The sequence below is a fragment of the Zophobas morio genome, unplaced genomic scaffold (genome assembly GCF_036711695.1).
Source record: "Zophobas morio isolate AGI-343-1 ecotype UQ-CSIRO unplaced genomic scaffold, CSIRO_AGI_Zmor_V1 ptg000021l, whole genome shotgun sequence".
Taxonomy (NCBI): domain Eukaryota; kingdom Metazoa; phylum Arthropoda; class Insecta; order Coleoptera; family Tenebrionidae; genus Zophobas; species Zophobas morio.
In genome coordinates, this window is record NW_026972126.1 from 15,595,634 (window position 1) to 15,614,086 (window position 18,453).

General features: G+C 29.3%; 3 protein-coding genes across 7 annotated transcripts in view; 1 reads left to right on the top strand and 2 right to left on the bottom strand.

Annotated features, from left to right (window-relative positions):
* LOC135132885 (uncharacterized) overlaps positions 1–18,453 on the top strand; it is a 110,919-nt gene that overhangs the window by 59,850 nt on the left and 32,616 nt on the right. The window lies entirely within an intron of this gene.
* Positions 3,585–4,722, bottom strand: LOC135132633 (uncharacterized). The gene is made up of 4 exons (XM_064060776.1): positions 4,574–4,722; positions 4,500–4,515; positions 4,230–4,448; positions 3,585–4,180 (listed from the first exon to the last, which is right to left on the bottom strand). Exons 1-4 carry the CDS (start codon positions 4,613–4,615, stop codon positions 3,696–3,698), a joined length of 762 nt encoding a protein of 253 aa, XP_063916846.1. The 5' UTR covers positions 4,616–4,722; the 3' UTR covers positions 3,585–3,695.
* LOC135132634 (uncharacterized) lies at positions 10,512–12,180 on the bottom strand. Of its 2 annotated transcripts, XM_064060777.1 has the most exons (6): positions 12,111–12,180; positions 11,825–12,019; positions 11,400–11,758; positions 11,331–11,346; positions 11,099–11,278; positions 10,512–11,051 (listed from the first exon to the last, which is right to left on the bottom strand). In XM_064060777.1, the coding sequence occupies exons 3-6, from the start codon at positions 11,436–11,438 to the stop codon at positions 10,564–10,566; spliced, it is 723 nt and encodes a 240-aa protein (XP_063916847.1). In that variant the 5' UTR covers positions 11,439–11,758; positions 11,825–12,019; positions 12,111–12,180; the 3' UTR covers positions 10,512–10,563. The 2 variants fall into 2 exon arrangements, with proteins under 2 accessions (XP_063916847.1, XP_063916848.1); XM_064060778.1 differs by having other exon boundaries at positions 11,099–11,346; positions 11,595–11,758.

Genomic DNA, 18,453 nt, shown 5'->3' on the forward strand with positions numbered 1-18,453 from the left:
CAATATTTGGGTTTTTCAATTTGCAATTTTTCGATTTTCAGTTTTTTGTTTTTTTCAACTTTCAGATTTTTTTTACAATTTTAGATTTTTGATTTTTTGTTACTCCAATTTTTGATTTATAGTTTTCCTAGTTTTCTTTTAAACATGTAATAATAAGTCTAATTTTTAAAATTTTGAACTTTTTAACATTTTCACAATTTTAGAATTTTTCCATTTTTCAATTATTGGGTTTTTCAGATTGCAATTTTCTATATTCAATTTTTGTTTTTTCAAATTTCTAAATGTTTGTTTCAATTTTAGATTTTTCATTATTTGTTATTTAAATTTCTTGTTTCCTCTATTTTTCGATTTGCAATTTTTCGTTTCGGTTTTCATTTTCTTTATTTTTTCAATAAGCCGGTTTTTCAGTGTTCTTATTTTATTTTTCTTTTTTTTTCATGTGAAATTTTTCAATATTTGGATTTTTCAATTTACAATTTTTTGATTTTCAGTTTTTTTTTTCAACTTTCAGATTTTTTTTGCAATTTTAGATTTTCGATTATTTGTTACTTCAATTTTTGATTTACAGTTTTCCTAGTTTTTTAAATATGTAATAATAATTCTAGTTTTTAAAATTTTGAACTTTATCATTTGTTCAACTTTTTAATTTTTCGATTTTTAATTCTTCAAATTTTCGATTTGCAGATTTTCGATTGGGCTTTTCATTTTCTTTATTTTTTCAACTGTTCGGTTTTTATAATTTTTCTTTTTTTTTCCATGTGAAATTTTTCAGCTTTTGGATTTTTAAATTTTTCGTTTCTTCAGTTCTTGACTTACAATTTTTCAAATTTTCATTTTAAATCTGTAATAATAAGAATAATGATAATACTAAAATATTTCACTTTTTCCGTTTTCCAACTACATATTCGATTTTAAAACTTTTTCATCAATTTGCTTTTTAATTTTGCAGTTTTTGCCTCGATTTTTTATTTTCTTTATTGTTCAATTTCTCGTTTCCTCTATTTTTTGATTTGCAATTTTTCCTTTCAGTTTTTCATTTTCTTTATTCTTTTAATGATTCGGTTTTTCAGTGTTCTTATTTTATTTTTATTTTTTTCCACGTGAAATTTTTCAGTATTTGGGTTTTTCAATTTGCAGTTTTTCGATTTTCAGTTTTTTGCTTTTTCAACTTTCAAATTTTTTTACAATTTTAGATTTTTGATTTTTTGTTACTTCAATTTTTGATTTATAGTTTTCCTAGTTTTCTTTTAAACATGTAATAATAAGTTTAATTTTTAAAATTTTCACAATTTTAGAATTTTTCCATTTTTCAATTATTGGGTTTTTCAGATTGCAATTTTCTATATTCAATTTTTTGTTTTTTCAAATTTCTAAATTTTTGTTTCAATTTTAGATTTTTCATTATTTGTTATTTAAATTTCTTGTTTCCTCTATTTTTCGATTTGCAATTTTTCGTTTCGGTTTTTCATTTTCTTTATTTTTTCAATAAGTCGGTTTTTCAGTGTTCTTATTTTATTTTTCTTTTTTTTTTCCATGTGAAATTTTTCAAAATTTGGATTTTTCAATTTGCAATTTTTTGATTTTCAGTTTTTTGTTTTTTCAACTTTCAGATTTTTATACAATTTTAGATTTTTGATTATTTGTTACTTCAATTTTTGTTTTCCTAGTTTTTTAAATATGTAATAATAATTCTAATTTTTAAAATTTTGAACTTTTTCATTTGTTCAACTTTTTAATTTTTAGATTTTTAATTCTTCAAATTTTCGATTTGCAGATTTTCGATTGGGCTTTTTATTTTCTTTATTTTTTCAGATTTTCTTTTCTTCAGTTTTTGGATTTGCAATTGTTCAACTTTTCGTGTTTTTTTCTATTTTACAACATATAGCTTTTCGAGTTTTCATCTACATATTTTTCAGTTTTTCAATTTTTCAATTTTTCGATTTTCATTATTTGTTACTTCAATTTTTGATTTGTAACTTTTCTAGTTTTCATTTTAAATATGTAGTAATAATTATAATTTAAAAAATGTTTCACTTTTTCATTTATTCAATTTTACATTTTTTGGGATTTCCAATCTTCGATTTGTTTTTTCTTCTTTCCAATTTTTTGATTCATTAATCTTTTTCGATTTTTAAGTTTCCCGATCTTTAGTTTTTCAATGTTTCAATTTTTCGTTTCTTCAGTTCTTCGATTTGCAATTTTTCAATTTTTCACTTTTTCAATTTTGCAGTTTTTAGTTTTCTCATTTTTTCGATTTTTTAGTGTTTTCAGATTTTTTATTTTTGTATGTTTCTATTTTGCTATTTTTCAGCTTTTCGAATAAAAAAAATGGAAAAATTGTAAAATTAAAAAATCGAAAAGGAAAAAACGAAAAAGTATGAAATGAAAACTTTGAAAAATCTTAAACTTGAAAAATTGAAGAATCGAAAAATTGAAAAATTAGAAAATTAAAAATTCGGTAACTTAAAAATCGAAAAATTGTAAATTTCGGCGAAGTTGCCTGAAATTCCACAAAAAATTCTTGGGTCTCAAATTAAGATCTTTGAAATGTTCAGGTTCAAAGTATAATTTTTAATATAATTATTGTAAAAAAAATTTTGGTAATTTTCGAAGGTATTCGGGAAAAAATTTTTTACTTTTGACAAAGTTGCCTAAGAACCCATAAGGAATTCTGGGATCCGACGAGCTGTATCAAAAACATAGCGTGTTGAAGGTCTCAGGCCAAGATTTTCGAAACATTCAGTTTCAAAGTCTAATTTTTTAAAATTCCAAAAATTAAAAAAAATTGCGGATTCTAGAAAAATTGTAGTAATTGTCGAAAAAAATTAAGGCGAACATGTTTGGAAATTGAAATCAATAAATGAAATTTCCTTTCGTAATTTTCGAAGGCGCTTGAACAAAAGTCAAAAATTTGTATTGAATAATTTTAGCTTTTGTGGAAGTTGTCTAAAAATCCATAAAATATTTGAGGCTATAGATCTCGATGAGCTGAATCGAGAAACATAATGTTTGATAGTTTCGAACCAAGATTTTCGAGATATTTGATTTCAAAGCGGAATTTATAAAATATCCTAAAATTTCAAATCAAAAATCAATTGGCTATTTAAAAAATTGTAGGAATTTTCGAATAAATGAAGTACAAAATCACTTGTGGAAGATAAAATTAACAAAAAAAATTCTTTTGATATTTCGAAGGTGGTATATATTGTAAAATATTGAAAATTAAAGACACCGGAAAATCGGATTATTGGAAATCCAAAAAGTGCAAAATTGAAAAATTTGAAAATTGGAAAATCGTGGAATTGAAAAATCAAAGATATAAAATCGAGAAAAGAAAAATTTAAAAATCAGGACAATGGTAAATAAAAATTGCAAAATTGAAAAAATTGAAGTAGAAAAAACAAAAAATTATGAAACCGGAACATTGAAAAATGGAAAAATTGAAAAATGAAAAAAAATTAAAAGCCTAAAAATTGTAATATCAAAAAATTGGTCGAAAGTAAATAAATCCTGATTTTTCCAAAAATTATAAGATTTGATTTTGCAAATTTTATTTTTATGATCATGGAGATAAATAATTAGCATTTTATCCTGTCATGGCACATTCCTGATATTTATTACAATTATTATTTATATACACTACAAAATGAAAAATCATAATAAATAACAAAACCTATTTTAAAAATATTCAAAATTTAGACAAATATAAAAAAATTACACAGCATCAGCAGTAACAATATGATCGACTGTGTATGAACCTTCGACCCTCCCGAGTAGACTACTTCAGTATCTTGGTGTTCAGTCAATGTACAAACATAGGGTTTAGTATCAGAACAGTGCACATCAGCACTATGGTCTTCTACTTCTTCCGTAAAATATTTATAGGTAACGGGCAATCCCCCGCTTCCGCACAACTCCGAATACGCATCCTTCGTAATCGCCAAAGCCAGTCCGTTATCAACGTTAGCACAATTAGTTTTCCCTTTGTTATAACTAAAATTAACAGGACCATTGGAAATACAGTACCAGTTGTTGATAGCCACGTTTATCGGAAGATAACAAAAATCTTCCTTGTCTTTAAACCTGCCCTTGCGGAGAGTACCAGAACAGGAACCGTCTCTCATGGAAATGTTGCCGTTACACTCAAACATTACGCCGTCGTGGATAATGAAGCGTCTATCTACAAATTTATTTATTCAGAAACGTTTAAGCGATTTGTACGGTCGTACCTTTGAAAATGGCGAGCGTGGAACCACGATTTCCATTTTTTAACCTCAATTTGAACTGCATTTCTCGAACTGGTCTAAGGCCGTCGTGCACTTGTTGCGTTATTTTGGAACCTAAGTCATCCAAGCTACTTAAGTTGTTTTTGGCTTGTTGGGTCAGGTTTTTGGCGAAGTTTTCCCAGTAATTGGGGTCGGACGTGTCATTGAGGCCAGCGCATAGTACTACAATAAGTTTACGTTATGTTATGTGGACACAGCTGCTGCAAGACTTACCTATAAGGCACACAAACTGTGAACAAAATAAATTATAAGTTTGAATGTTGAAATGTATGAGGATTCATACTTACGGAGGAGAATAATGACAATGAAAGCGCCTTTCGGAACCCCATGATGCTTCAGTGAGTGGAAAGGCTCGTGGACGGTGCATTTATGTGCATCGGAAGTGGACTTCCCAGTGCGAAGGTCGGTTCAAGATACCGATGAGTTTGTCGGGAATGTGGCTTGTAATCTTTTATATACCGACAAACTTGACTATCAAAAAATGTGAAATACATTTTTGATAAAAAATTTAAGCGGATCAGACTGCGGTTTTAACTTAGACCCTTTAGAATAGACTATTTCAGTATCTTGATATTCTGTCAATGTACAAACATAGGGTTTACCACTTCATTCCGAAAATATTTATAGATAACAAAAATTTTCCTTGTTTTTAAATTTGCCTTTGCGGAGAGTACCAGAACAGGAGCCATCACTGGAAATGTGGCCATCACACCCATACGTTGTACTACCTTTAAAAGTAGCAAGCGTAGAACCACGAATTCTGTTTTTTAACCTCAATCTGAACTTCATTTCTTGAACAGGTGTAAGGCTATTGTATACTTGTTGAAGTATTCTAGGTCCTAAGTTTTAAGTTGTTTTTGATTTGTTGGGTCAGGTTTTTGGCGAAGTTTTCCCAGTAATTGGGGTCGTACGCGTTATTGCGATCAGCGCATAGTACTACAATAAGGTTACGTTATGTTATGTGGACACAGCACACAGCCGCTGCAAGACTTACCTATAAGGCACACAAGTCTGGACCCGGTTACCGGAAGTCTCGAAGCGACGTCCAGGGAAGTCTCGAAGCGGAGTCGCGATGGATGTTCGTGAAAGATCTCAATCGGAGAAGTATGGGTTTAAATAGAGGCGACCGTCGGGAATGGACTGTTCAGCCAGTGGAGACAGTCAAGAGCGTCCAGTGAAATTCGCCCGGAATAATTTCTGTACATATTCGTTGCAATAGTTAGTAGTGTAATTCGAGTTAAAGAAATAAATCGTTGAGATTTACCTACGCCCGATTAATTATTCGCCCGTCAAACGTAACAATATTTTGCACAACGTCTATGAAAAAAATTGGTCTAAAGAGTTTAGACAGTACTTCCCTCGCTGTCGAAAAGTGACGACTGCATGCCTATTATGTTTTTTTTTCGCAGTAGATTTCATTATTTTTTTTGAGTCACCCGGTATATGCAAATTCAAAAAATATGAATGGAATGATAAATTACAAGTACAGACTCATCATATTTTGTATATTCTAGATAGGATTTATTCGGCAAACTTTTGAGCTGACGTCATCAGTTTTTTGTAGAAAATAACCACATATATTTCCATAGATAGATAGATTTCAAAACATCGGTTCTGGAGTTCCTGATTAAATCAATAAAATACATTTACCGATTCATTAATTTTTTTGGGTCACCCTGTATATGCAAATCCAAAAACTGAATGGAATGATAAATTACAAGAAGAGACTCACCATATTTTGTACATTTTAGATAGGATTTATTCGGCAAAATTTTGTGGTGACGTCATAAATTTTTTAGGGGGGGATGAGCAAATACATTTTGATCAAAAACTTACCATGCTTATGATAACTTTAAAACACCTTCAAGATTTCAAAGCATTCGGTTTTGTAGTTCCTGAGTAAATCAATAAAATAAATTTACGCATTCATTAATTTTTTTGAGTCACCCTGTATATGCAAATCCAAAAAATATGAATGGAGTGATAAATTACAAGTACAGACTCATCATATTTTGTACATTTTACATAGGATTTATTTGGCAAACCTTTGAGCTGACGTCATCAAGTTTTTGGAGGGGATAACCAAATATATTTTGAGTAAAGATTTATGATGCTCTTTATAGCCTTAAAACATCTGAAACATTTCAAAACATTCGGATTAGCAGATTCAAAATTAAATTGCAAAATGTTGTTTTATAATTTTGATTTTTTTTCCAAAAATCTGGTCGTTTCGGGTAAAAACTGAATTCGGAGTCGTAAACTACATGTATGTTATTTTATGCAATTTAAGACCCATTTACTATGTACAATTTTGAAGTGACGTCATCGCATTAGTGGTGGGGATGATTAGACAAATTTTGGTTAGCGTTTTACCATCTACATGATATTCCTAATATAACTACAAAATTTCACAACAATCGGTACTTTCGGAGATTATCTGTCTAACAAAAACCCGGAACGGCAGACAGACGGACAAACAGACGGAAATGGGAGACCTATTTCTTCGTCTTCTAGGGGTCATGAAACATCGAGAAAACGTAAAAGTAGAGAGTCGGTCGACGGACTCGATTACAATACTTCCTTTGCTTACGCTCGGGAAGTAAAAAGTAGTATCCCGTTTCCGTCTGTCTGTCTGTCTGGTGCCTGGATCCATTTTTATTAGACAAGTAATCTCCGAAACTGCTGGACCGATTGTTGTCAAATTTTGTAAGTATATTAGAAATATCATGTAGATGGTTAAATGCTGCCCAAAATTTGGATAATCATCCCCACCAACAATTTGATGACGTCATTTCATTGAATTGTATTTTAAAATGATTTAATGTTATGCAAAAATATACTCCTGTACTTGTACGAATCCGCTATTTTTGGATTTTTTCGAGAAATCGAAAAATCGAAAAAATCGAAAAACTGAAGAATCGTAAAATTGAAAAATGGAAAATTGAAACATCGAAAAAGTGAAAAATTTTAATTTAAAAATGTTAAGTCTAAAAAATCGAAAAATTAAAATATCGAAAAATTCAAGAAGCAAAAAATTGAAAAACCAAGAAATCGAAAAAATCGGAGTCGAAAAACTAAAGAATCGAAATATTGAAAAAACCCAAAACTCAAATATCGAAAACTGATAAATCGATAAATCGAAGAATCGAAATAGTGAAAAATCCCAAAACTAAAACATTGCAAAATCACAAATTCGAAAAATCATAAAATCGAAAAGTCGAGAAATCGGTATTTCGAAAAATCGACAAATCGAAAATTTAGAAACGCGAAAATTGAAAATTTGAAAAATGAACATAATTTAAAAACCGCAAAATTGGGAAACCAAAAAATCTAGAACCAAAAAATTGAAAAAGCATTAAACTAAAATATCTGTAAATCGAGAAATCGAAAAAAATATGATATAAAGAAAATTCGAAAAATTGAAAAACTGAAAAATCTAACAAAGAAGTCGAAAAATCAAAAGATCGAGAAATCGAAAAATCGAAAAAATCGAAAAACTGAAGAATCGGAAAATTGAAAAATGGAAAATTGGAAAAAAAATTAAAAATCAAAACCCTGTTTAATTTCGGTTTTTTCGGTTTTGCACCTTTTTGCTTTTTAATTTTCTCAATTTTTAATCTTTCGATTTTTCAATTTTTTATTTCTTCTATTTCTCATGTTTTTCATTTCCAGTTTTTAGGGTTTTCAAAGTTTTGATTTTATACTTTTCCCTTTTCGATTTTTCATTTTACAATTTTGCCATAAATGCCTAAAAAATCTGAAAAAATTGACAACTGAAAAACCGAAAAATTGCAAAATCGAAAAAACGGAAATTCGTAAAATTGCGAATCGAAGAGCTGAAGAATCGAAAAATCGAAACATTGAAAAACTAAAAATCGAAAAATTGGAAAACCCAAAAATTTTAAAATTGAAAAATGATAATAAAATTGTAAAAACGAAAAACTGCAATACTGACATATCAAAAAACTGAAAAATTAAAAATAGAGACGGTGAAAAATTGAAAAATCGATTAAATGAAAAAGTTTTAAAGTTGAATACTTGAAGATGGAAAAATTCTAAAATCGTAAAACTGGCAAAGGTCTCCCGTTTCCGTCTGTCTGTCCGTCTGTCTGCCGTCCCGGATTTTTATTAGACAGATAATCTCCGAAAGTACTGAGCCGATTGTTATCAAATTTTGTATTTATATTATCTAGGTATATCATGTAAATGGTAAAACGCTAACGAAAATTTGTCTAATCATCCCCGCCACGAATGTGATGACGTCACTTCAAAATTGTACATAGTAATTTGGTTTTAAATTGTATCAAACAACATAGTCTTACACATATAGTTTATGACTCCGAATTGAGATTTTACCCGAAACGTCCAGATTTTTGGAAAAAAAATCAAAAATTAGGAAACAACATTTTGACATTTAATTTGAAATCTACAAAACCAAATGCTTTGAAATCTTGCAGATGGTTTACAGTTATGATAGGCATGATAAAATTTTAATCACAATGTATTTAGTTATCCCCTCCAAAAAACTGCTGACGTCACCCCAAAATTTTGCTGAATAAATCCTATCTAAAGTGTACAAAATATGATGAGCCTCTTCTTGTGATTTATCAATCCATTCATATTTTTTGGATATGCATATACAGGGTGACCCAAAAAAATTAATGAATGCGTGAATTTATTTTATCGATTTAATCAGGAACTATAGAACCGAATGCTTTGAAATCTTGCAAATGTTTTAAGGTTATAAAGAGCATAATAAATTTTTAGTAGAAATATATTTGCTTATCCCCTCCAAATAATTGATGACGTCAGCTCAAAATTTTGCCGAATAATCCTATCTAATATGTACAAAATATAATGAGTATCTTCTTGTGATTTATCATTCCATTAATATTTTTTTGAATTTGGATGTACAAGGTGACTCAAAAAATTTAATGAATGCGCAAATTTATTTTATTGATTTAATCAAGAACAACAAAACCGAATGCTTTCAAATCTAATGCGAAAAAAAACATAAATAGGCGTGCAGTCGTCAGATTTCCGACAACGAGGGAAGTACTGTCTAAACTCTTTAGACCAATTTTTTATTCGAAAAGTTGAAAAATTGACAAATTAAAATATCGGAAAACTAAAAAATCTGTAAAAATTGACAAAACTGAAAAAGCGGCAAATTGAAAAATTGCGAATCGAAGAGCTGAAGAAACGAAAAATCGAAACACTGGAAAACTAAAAATCGAAAAATTCGAAAATCCAAAAATTTTAAAATTGAAAAATAACAACAATAAAACTGTAAAGACGAAAAACTGCAATACTGAAATATCCAAAAATTAAATATAGAGAAAATTTGAAAAATCGATTAAATGAAAAAGTTTTAAAGTTGAATACTTGAAGATGGAAAAATTCTAAAATCATAAAATTGGCAAAGTGAAAAATTTTAAAAATTATAATTATTAGATGCATATTTAAAATGAAAACTAGAAAACTTACAAATCAAAAATTGAAGAAACGAAAAATTTTTCACTTTGAAAAAAAGAAAAGTTAGAAAATCATAACACTAAAAACCGAGAAATTGAAAAAATAAAGAAAACCAAGAACCGAAACCAAAAATTTGCAAGCCGAAAAATTGAAGAAATGAAAAATTGCAAAATCGAAAATGTGCATCGAAGAAATGCAAATTGAAGAATTGAAAAAACAAAAATCAAAATACTGAAAAACTAAAAATTGAGAAACTTAAAAATCGGAAAAAATATATGAATCTAGCAATTTTAGTGCGCATTGTCACGGTGTGATGTAAGTAATGATAATAATAAGTGTTTTAATACAATCAAATTATTTGCTCCTGTAATTCCCCAGGAATTCGTTCCGAGAACGATCGCGATAAGATAATGCCACCTGGTGGTACCGTCATGTTGTGAAATGATGAGTTTTTTATCTTTAATCTGAAATTAATTGTTGACAGACAGTAGAAAACAAAACCAGAAGCGGTTTCTTCTGCCAGGAACCATTAAAGTGTTTATTGAAAGTTTTGTGGGTTAGAAATGAACCCGTAGGATTAGCAGACTCTGATGGTGATGATGCTACTGGTGGTGGTACTAATACTTGAATTCCACCATAAAGTGTGATCAATATTAGTACGTAACCTACGCCAATAAATATAATACTTATATAATTATATCAGTTAAAATAGCTTTATCATGAATCGTAGTATACAAAGGCGAAAACAAATTAAGGATGCTGAAATTATTTATTTATTCATTGAGGTTAACAGTGTATAAGTTTATATTTTAAAAAACGTAAATACAGCAGTCACGAAAATATAAAAATTGGCATGAATGTTTGGTACTCCGGAGTATACAACATTGCCATTTTCGTCCCGTATGAAAGTGCAGACATACGGTCTATCACCATCACTGCAGTGCACGTCTGCACTATGTTCCCCCACGTCATTGGTAAAATATTTGTAAAGAACAGGATATTCTGCTCTATTTCCACACAACTCGCTATATTCTTCCTTAGTAACCAAAAAACTGGGACTGTTATCGGTACTTTCACACTTTATTTTGTCGTTGTAGACGTAAACACTAGTAGGACCGTTTGCAATACAGTAGTACTTGTTGTTAACAGTGGATCCAGTGCGGGCGTAGCAAAAATCGCTTTTAACAGAGAAATCGACTTTGCGCATGGAATGAGAACATGTACCACTGGTTGCTAAAATGGTACCTTCGCATTCATACATCACATTATTAAATATTATGAATTCCCGGTCTGCAAGTACCTTATTTAGTAGAATAACGAATAAATTCTTCCCTTACCTGCATATGTAACAATCGTGAAACCTCCATTTCCATTTTTTAATCTCCAGAGAAATTGAAGTTGGCGGACTGGTCGAAGGGCGTCGTATACTTCTTCTGGGTTTAAGTCGCCTTGTAAAACAACTTTTGAAAACTTCCAGTTTTTTCTTTCCAAGAAGTTGTCGAGCTCATCGGGTAGTACTACAGTCATTTTTCGTTTCTGTTTAATTCATATAGCGACTAAAATACTTACCCTTGGCCCAAATAATCTGTCAATAAATTTATATGTGTAGTAAATTATATTTTGAGCTGTCGTACTTACAAAAGCGAAAAACACGACTACGGCAATTTTTATATGCATTATCGTGACGTTGTTTGGGTAGAGATAAGTCTGAGGGTTTGGTCCCGAAGGGCTATAAATTTCTGGGATCCCCAAACTCTTTTTCACAGAATTACGGTCTAATCAGGACTAGTCTTAGACAGATAATTGACGTCTCTGTTTGCTATTCGTACTTACATTATGCTAAAACACACTGTATCGACAAAAAGTAGATAGGAGGTCATCTATTGTCAGTTTTTGGAAGGAGTGGGGTGACGCCAACTTTTTTTCGAACTATGATAAGCACTCTATAATACATTTTGAAAATGGCGGCTTGAATTTTGAGTTAACAGTGGTACCACCTAGACAATAAGCAATTTTAGCTTTCAGCTCTAGTAGATTTTAAATAGTGCCTAATTCAAACTTACCTGTCGTCTAGACGATTTATTTCTGCAAAACAATTAAAACATCCTGCACGAACCCCAAACACGAAATCTAGTCTAGACTTCGTGGACATCGGAAATGCAAAGTGACTGACTATTCCTGCATATCTCGTATCATGAACTCGTGACTCCATGACCTACTGCAACTGCAAAGTTTTCGGTTGCATGGCGTATTTCAAACTACAAATTACAATAACGCATTACCCACAATCCGTTTCCCAATCGATTTTTATAAAGTCTACTAGCGACACAGTAATAAATTGATACCTACTTCGATATGTGGCTAACAACTTGTTGGTTCGACCCGACACGGAAAATGAAACACGTGTAAATATTTGATGTGTACACAAAAAAAGGCTTGAACAGTTTTTCTTGACCTTGGCCGTGATAAAAGCTTGATTATATCGGAAATAGATCGTACACGTTTCTGCAGGCTTACACAGTTAATTTTTTTTAAGCGAAAAGGTGGAAACGTACACGACGTTAAGAATCGCAAATTGTTGTAATAAAGAAAACTAACGGACAACAGTAGCGTGCTTAGCAGTAGTTCAATAATTTTAATTTAGAAAAGTAAAAAAGTTTCTGTTCTAGAACAAAACAAGTATTGTAAATTATGTTGTGTCGCTATTGTAGTGTGCTTTAGGGAAAGCTCTTGCTGTGTAGCAGGAAGCTACATAATTTATCTTTTTTTTTGTGTAAACCAACACGCCACGTGTTTGATATCGTCATGCTCCATTATGGTACTTTTTTGTTTTTGAACGTCACTTGTGTCTTTTTTGTAAGATCATTAATTTACATCATTAACATGTGTATTCGTCGGTCATTATCTGAAAATGCGGGGGTTTCAATGTTTTATTAAAAAGGCTAAATGACGCATTAGTGGGTAGTAGCTTCATATTCCACTAATTGCGTGCGATATGTTCATTTGTTGCCGGCGATGATTAACAACTTCTTTTTGTTTGTGAAACTCATTTTTTTGTTTTCACAGTTAGTAGGTTCTGGTTAAGATGTGGTCAATAATAGGCAAACATTTACTATATGCAGAGCTACAAATATACAAGGTGTTCCAGTGGGCACGTGGCATTAACCATAAATTATCGAAATTTATGTAAAACTACAATTTAAAATTATTTTCAAATCACACGATTTTACACTACAATTATGTTTTTTAACGTAAAAGCGTATATGTATATAAATATATAGGGCGTTTTATTAAAAAAAAAAAAAACAAAGTTGTGCGCTGTCTCAAAAACAAAACACTCTATGCGGTCGAAAATAATTTTAGTATTTTTTACTCAAAAAACCGAACAACTTTGGTCTGTGATTTTTTGTCTCTGTCGCAAGCTTAGTAACTCATGCTGTATATACAGGGTGATTATTAAACATGCGGCAAAAATCCAAGGGGTTATTCCTTGGGTTATTTTAAGATTTATGCCCTTGGCTGATTTTCAGAAAAACGCTGTTTCCAAGATACAGAGCAATAAAAGTTTTTCGAAAAGAAATAAGATCCTTTCTTAATTCATATTACGTGTAAATTATTTATCTACAAAAAACTGCTGAAAATGATTACCACCATGCACCCAATATTATTCTCCTCATTGATTGCTTAAATTTTTCAAAAATGTCAGAGTTGTTTCGTATTGCATTAGACCCCTGTATCTTTGAAACAAATCTTCTTTCCAAAAATCTTTCAAGGATAAAAAAATCTTAAAGTAATTTTTAATTTTTTTCAAGTATTGTTTCGACTTCAATTTTTCGATATTTCAGTTTTGGGATTTTTCATTTTTTTCGACTGTTCAATTTTCCTTCGATTTTTCAGTTTTTCGATATTTGAGTTTTGGGATTTTCTATACATATTTCAATCCTTCAATTTTTCGATTTTTAGATTTTTCGACTTTTCGATTTTTCGATTTCTCAATTTTTTGCTTTTTCGATTTTTCAATTTTTCGTTTTTTTGAGTGTGGATTTATCAATTTTTCAATTTTTCGATTGTTTTAATTTCTCGATTTATCAATTTTTCGATATTTCAGTTTTGGAATTTTTCATTTTTTTCGATTTTTCAGTTTTTCGATCTTTAGACTTTTCAACTTTTCGATTTTTAGATTTCTCAATGTTTTACTTTTTCATTTTTCAGTTTTTCAGGATTCTGATTTCCAATTTTTCAATTTTGTCTTCCACTTCGATTTCTCGATTTTTCAATTTTTCGATGTTTCAGTTTTGGAATTTTTCAATTTTTCGATTCTTCAATTTTTCTTGGAGTTTTCAATTTTTCCATATTTCAGTTTTGGGATTTGCTATACATATTTCGATCAACTTTTTCGATATTTCAATTTTTCGAGTGTGGATTTACCTATTTTTCAATTTTTCGATTGTTTTAATTTCTCAATTTTTAAATTTAAGTTTTTCGATTTCGCTATTTTTCAGTTCTTCGATATTTCTATTTTTGAATTTTTCGGATTTAAAAGTTTTAGATTTTTTCCAATTACTTGATGTTTTATTTTTTTGATTTTTCGATACATCAGTTTGAGATTTCTCATTTTTTTCGATCCTGCAATTTTTCGATTTTTTGACTTTTCAACTTTTCGATTTTTCGATTTCTCAATTTTTCAATTTACTGTATTTTTTTAGTTTAAGTTTTCCGATTTCTCGATTTTTTAGTTTTCTTATGTTTCCATTTCTCGATCGTTCGAGTTTTCGACTTTTTCGGTTTTAGATTTTTCTTTTTTCCAATTCCTCGAAGTTTTATATTTTTGATTTTTCGATTTTTAAATTTTTCAAGTTTCCAATTTTTCTATTTCTTGCTTTATCGAAATTTCAATTTTTGCACTGTTCAGTTTCTCGATTTTTTTATTTCTCGATTTCTCGATGTTTCAGTTTTTCAATTTTTCTTTTTCCCAGTTTTCCATTTTTCGACTTTTCCAATTTTCCGATTTCCCAATTTATCGTCATTACAATTTTTTGAATTTTTCAATTTCTCGGTGTTTGAGTTTTTCGATTCTTCAATTGTCCGATTTTTCGACTCTTCGACTTTGCGATTTTCAAATTTTTCAATATTTAAAGATCAGAGTTTTCGATTTTTCGACTTTCCGGCTTCTCGATTGTTTGATTTTCCAATTTTTGAGATTTCGTAATTTTCAGTTAATTTCAATTTTAGAATTTTTCAATTTCTCGATTTGTCAATTTTTTCGATTCTTCATTTCTCCGATTTTTCGACTTTTCGGCTTTCCATTTTTAAATTTTTCAACTTTTTAATTTTAGAGTTTCGAGTTTTTCAATTTTTCGATTTTTAAAGTTTTCAAGTTTCCAATTTTTCGATTTCTTGCTTTATCGAAATTTCGATTTTTAAATTATTCAATTTCTCGATTTTTGGATTTATCGATTTCTCGATGTTTCACTTTTTCAATTTTTCGATTTCCCAGTTTTCGATTTTTTGGCTTTTCCAATTTTTCAATTTCTCGGTTTTTGAGGTTTTCGATTCTTCAATTTTCTGATTTTTCGACTTTTCGGCTTTTCGATTGTTCCATTTTCCAATTTTTCGATGTTTTGATTTTCCGATTTTAGAGATTTCCTAATTTTCAGTTAATTTCATTTTTAGAATTTTTCAATTTCTCGATTTGTCAGTTTTTCGATTCTTCACTTCTCCGAGTTTTCGACTTTTCGATGGTTTTAGATTGTTACGTTTTTCAATTTATCCTTTTTTTAAATTTTTAAGTTTCCAGTGTTTTTGATTTTTTGCTTTATCGAAATTTCGATTTTTGGATTGTTCAATTTCTCGATTTTTGGATTTATCGATTTCTCGATGTTTCAGTTTTCCAATTTTTCGATTTCCCAATTTTCAGTTCATTACAATTTTTGAATTTTTCAATTTCTCGATTTGTTAGTTTTGTCATTCTTCAAATTTCCGTTTTTTCGGTTTTTCGTCTTTTTTATTTTTAAATTTTTGGCTTTTAATTTTAGATTTTTGAGTTTTTCAGTTTTCTCATTTAAAATTTTCAGGTTTCCAATTTTTTGATTTTTTGCTTTATCGAAATTTCGATTTTTGGATTGTTCAATTTCTCGATTTTTGGATTCATCAATTTCTCGATTTCTCGATGTTTTGATGTTTGGTTTCTCGATGGTTCAGTTTTTCAATTTTTTGATTTCCCAGTTTTCGATTTTTCGACTTTTCGGCTTTTCCATTTTTAAATTTTTCGATTTTTCAATTTTAGATTTTTGAGTTTTTCAATTTTTCAAGTTTCCAATTTTTCGATTTCTTGCTTTATCGAAATTTCAATTTTTAGATTATTCAGTTACTCAAATTTTGGATTTATCGATTTCTCAGTATTTCAGTTTTTCGATTTTTCAATTTCCCAGTTTTCGTTTTTTCGACTTTTCGGCTTTTCCAATTTTTCGATTTCCCAATTTTTCGTCATTTCAGTTTTGGAATTTTTCAATTTCTCGGTTTTTGACTTTGCGGCTTTTCGATTTTAAAGTTTTCCGATATTTAAAGTTTAGAGTTTTCAATTTTTCGAATTCCAGTTTTCAATTTTTCTACTTTTCAGCTTTTCGATTGTTCGATTTTCCAATTTTTCGGTTTCCCAATTTTCAGTTCATTGCAATTTTGGAATTTTTCAATTTCTGGATTTGTCAGTTTTTCCATTTTTCAATTTTCCGATTTTTCGGCTTCTCGTCTTTTTCATTTTTAAATTTTTTGCTTCTAATTTTAGATTTTTTGAGTTTTTCAGTTTTTCCATTTTTAAAATTTCCAAGTTTCCAATTTTTTGATTTTTATCGAAATTTCGATTTCTCGATGGTTCAATTTTCCGATTTCCCAGTTTTCAATTTTTCTACTGTTCAGCTTTTCGATTGTTCGATTTTCCAATTTGTCGATTTCCCAATTTTCAGTTGATTGTAATTTTGGGATTTTTCAATTTCTGGATTTGTCAGTTTTTCTATTCTTCAATTTTCCGATTTTTCGGCTTTTCGGTTTCTTCATTTTTAAATTTTTCGCTTTTAATTTTAGATTTTTGAGTTTTTCAATTTTTCCACTTTTAAAATTTTCAAGTTTCCAATTTTTTGATTTTTTACACTATCGAAATTTCGATTTTCGGATTGTTCAATTTCTCAATTTTTCGATTTCCCAATTTATCGTCATTACAGTTTTGGAATTTTTCAAATTCTCGGTTATTGGGTTTTTGAACATTCAATTTTCTGATTTTTCGACTTTCGGTTTTTCGATTTTTAAATTTTTCGATATTTAAAGTTCAGCGTTTTTAATTTTTCTATTTTTAGATTTTTTAATTTCAGATTTTCGAGTTTTGAATTTTTCGATTTTTAAAGTTCTCAAGTTTCTAATTGTTCGATTTCTTGCGTTATCGAAATTTTGATTTTTAGATTGTTCAATTTCTCGATTTTTGAATTTATCGATTTCTCGATGTTTCAGTTTTTCAATTTTTCGATTTCCCAGTTTTCGATTTTTCGACTTTTCGGCTTTTCCGCTTTTTCGATTTCCCAATTTTTCGTAATTACAGTTTTGGAATTTTTCAATTTCTCGGTTTTTCAATTTTTCGATTCTTTAATTGTTCAATTTTTCCAATTTCCAGTTTTCAATTTTTCTACTTTTCGGCTTTTCGATTGTTCGATTTTCCTATTTTTCGATGTTCTGATTTTCCAATTTTTCGATTTGTCAGTTTTTCCATTCTTCAATTTTCCGATTTTTCGGATTTTCGGCTTTTTCATTTTTAAATTTTTCGCTTTTAATTTTAGATTGATTTGAGTTTTTCAATTTTTCCATTTTTAAGCTTTTCAAGTTTCCAATTTTTTGATTTCTTGCTTTATCGAAATTTCGATTTTTGCAGTGTTCAATTTCTCGATTTTTGGATTTATCAATTTCTCGATTTTTCGATGTTTTGATGTTTGGTTTCTCGATGGTTCAATTTTTCGATTTCCCAGTTTTCGATTTTTCAACTTTTCCGATTTTCCGGCTTTCCCATTTTTAAATTTTTAGATTTTTTAATTTTAGATTTTTAAGTTTTTCAACTTTTCGATTTTTAAAATTTTCAAATTTTCAATTTTTCGATTTCTTGCGTTATCGAAATTTCGATTTTTGGGTTGTTCAATTTCTGGATTTTTTGATTTATCGATTTTTCGATTTCTCGATGTTTCAATTTTCTCGATTTTCCAGTTTCCGATTTTTCGGCTTTTCCATTTTTAAATTTTTCAATTTTTTAATTTTAGATTTTTGAGTTGTTCAATTTTTCTATTTTTAAAGTTTTCAAGTTTCCAATTTTTCAATTCCTTGCTTCATCGAAACTTCGATTTTTGATGTTTGGTTTCTTGATGTTTCAATTGTTCGATTTTCCAATTTTTCGATTTCCCAATTTTTCGTCATTACAGTTTTGGAATTTTTCAATTTCTCCGTTTTTGAGTTTCTATACATATTCTTGAATTTTTCGATTTTTCGACTCGATTTTTGAGTTCTTCTATATTTTTAGTTTTCAAATTTTAGAATTTTTATTTTGATTTTTCAGTTACTGTTTTTGTTATATTCCTTTTATTCTCAGATATATATCATCGATTACATTCTCTCTCTTACTCCATTCCACCTTATTTTTTTCTTTCACATTGTTTTTTAA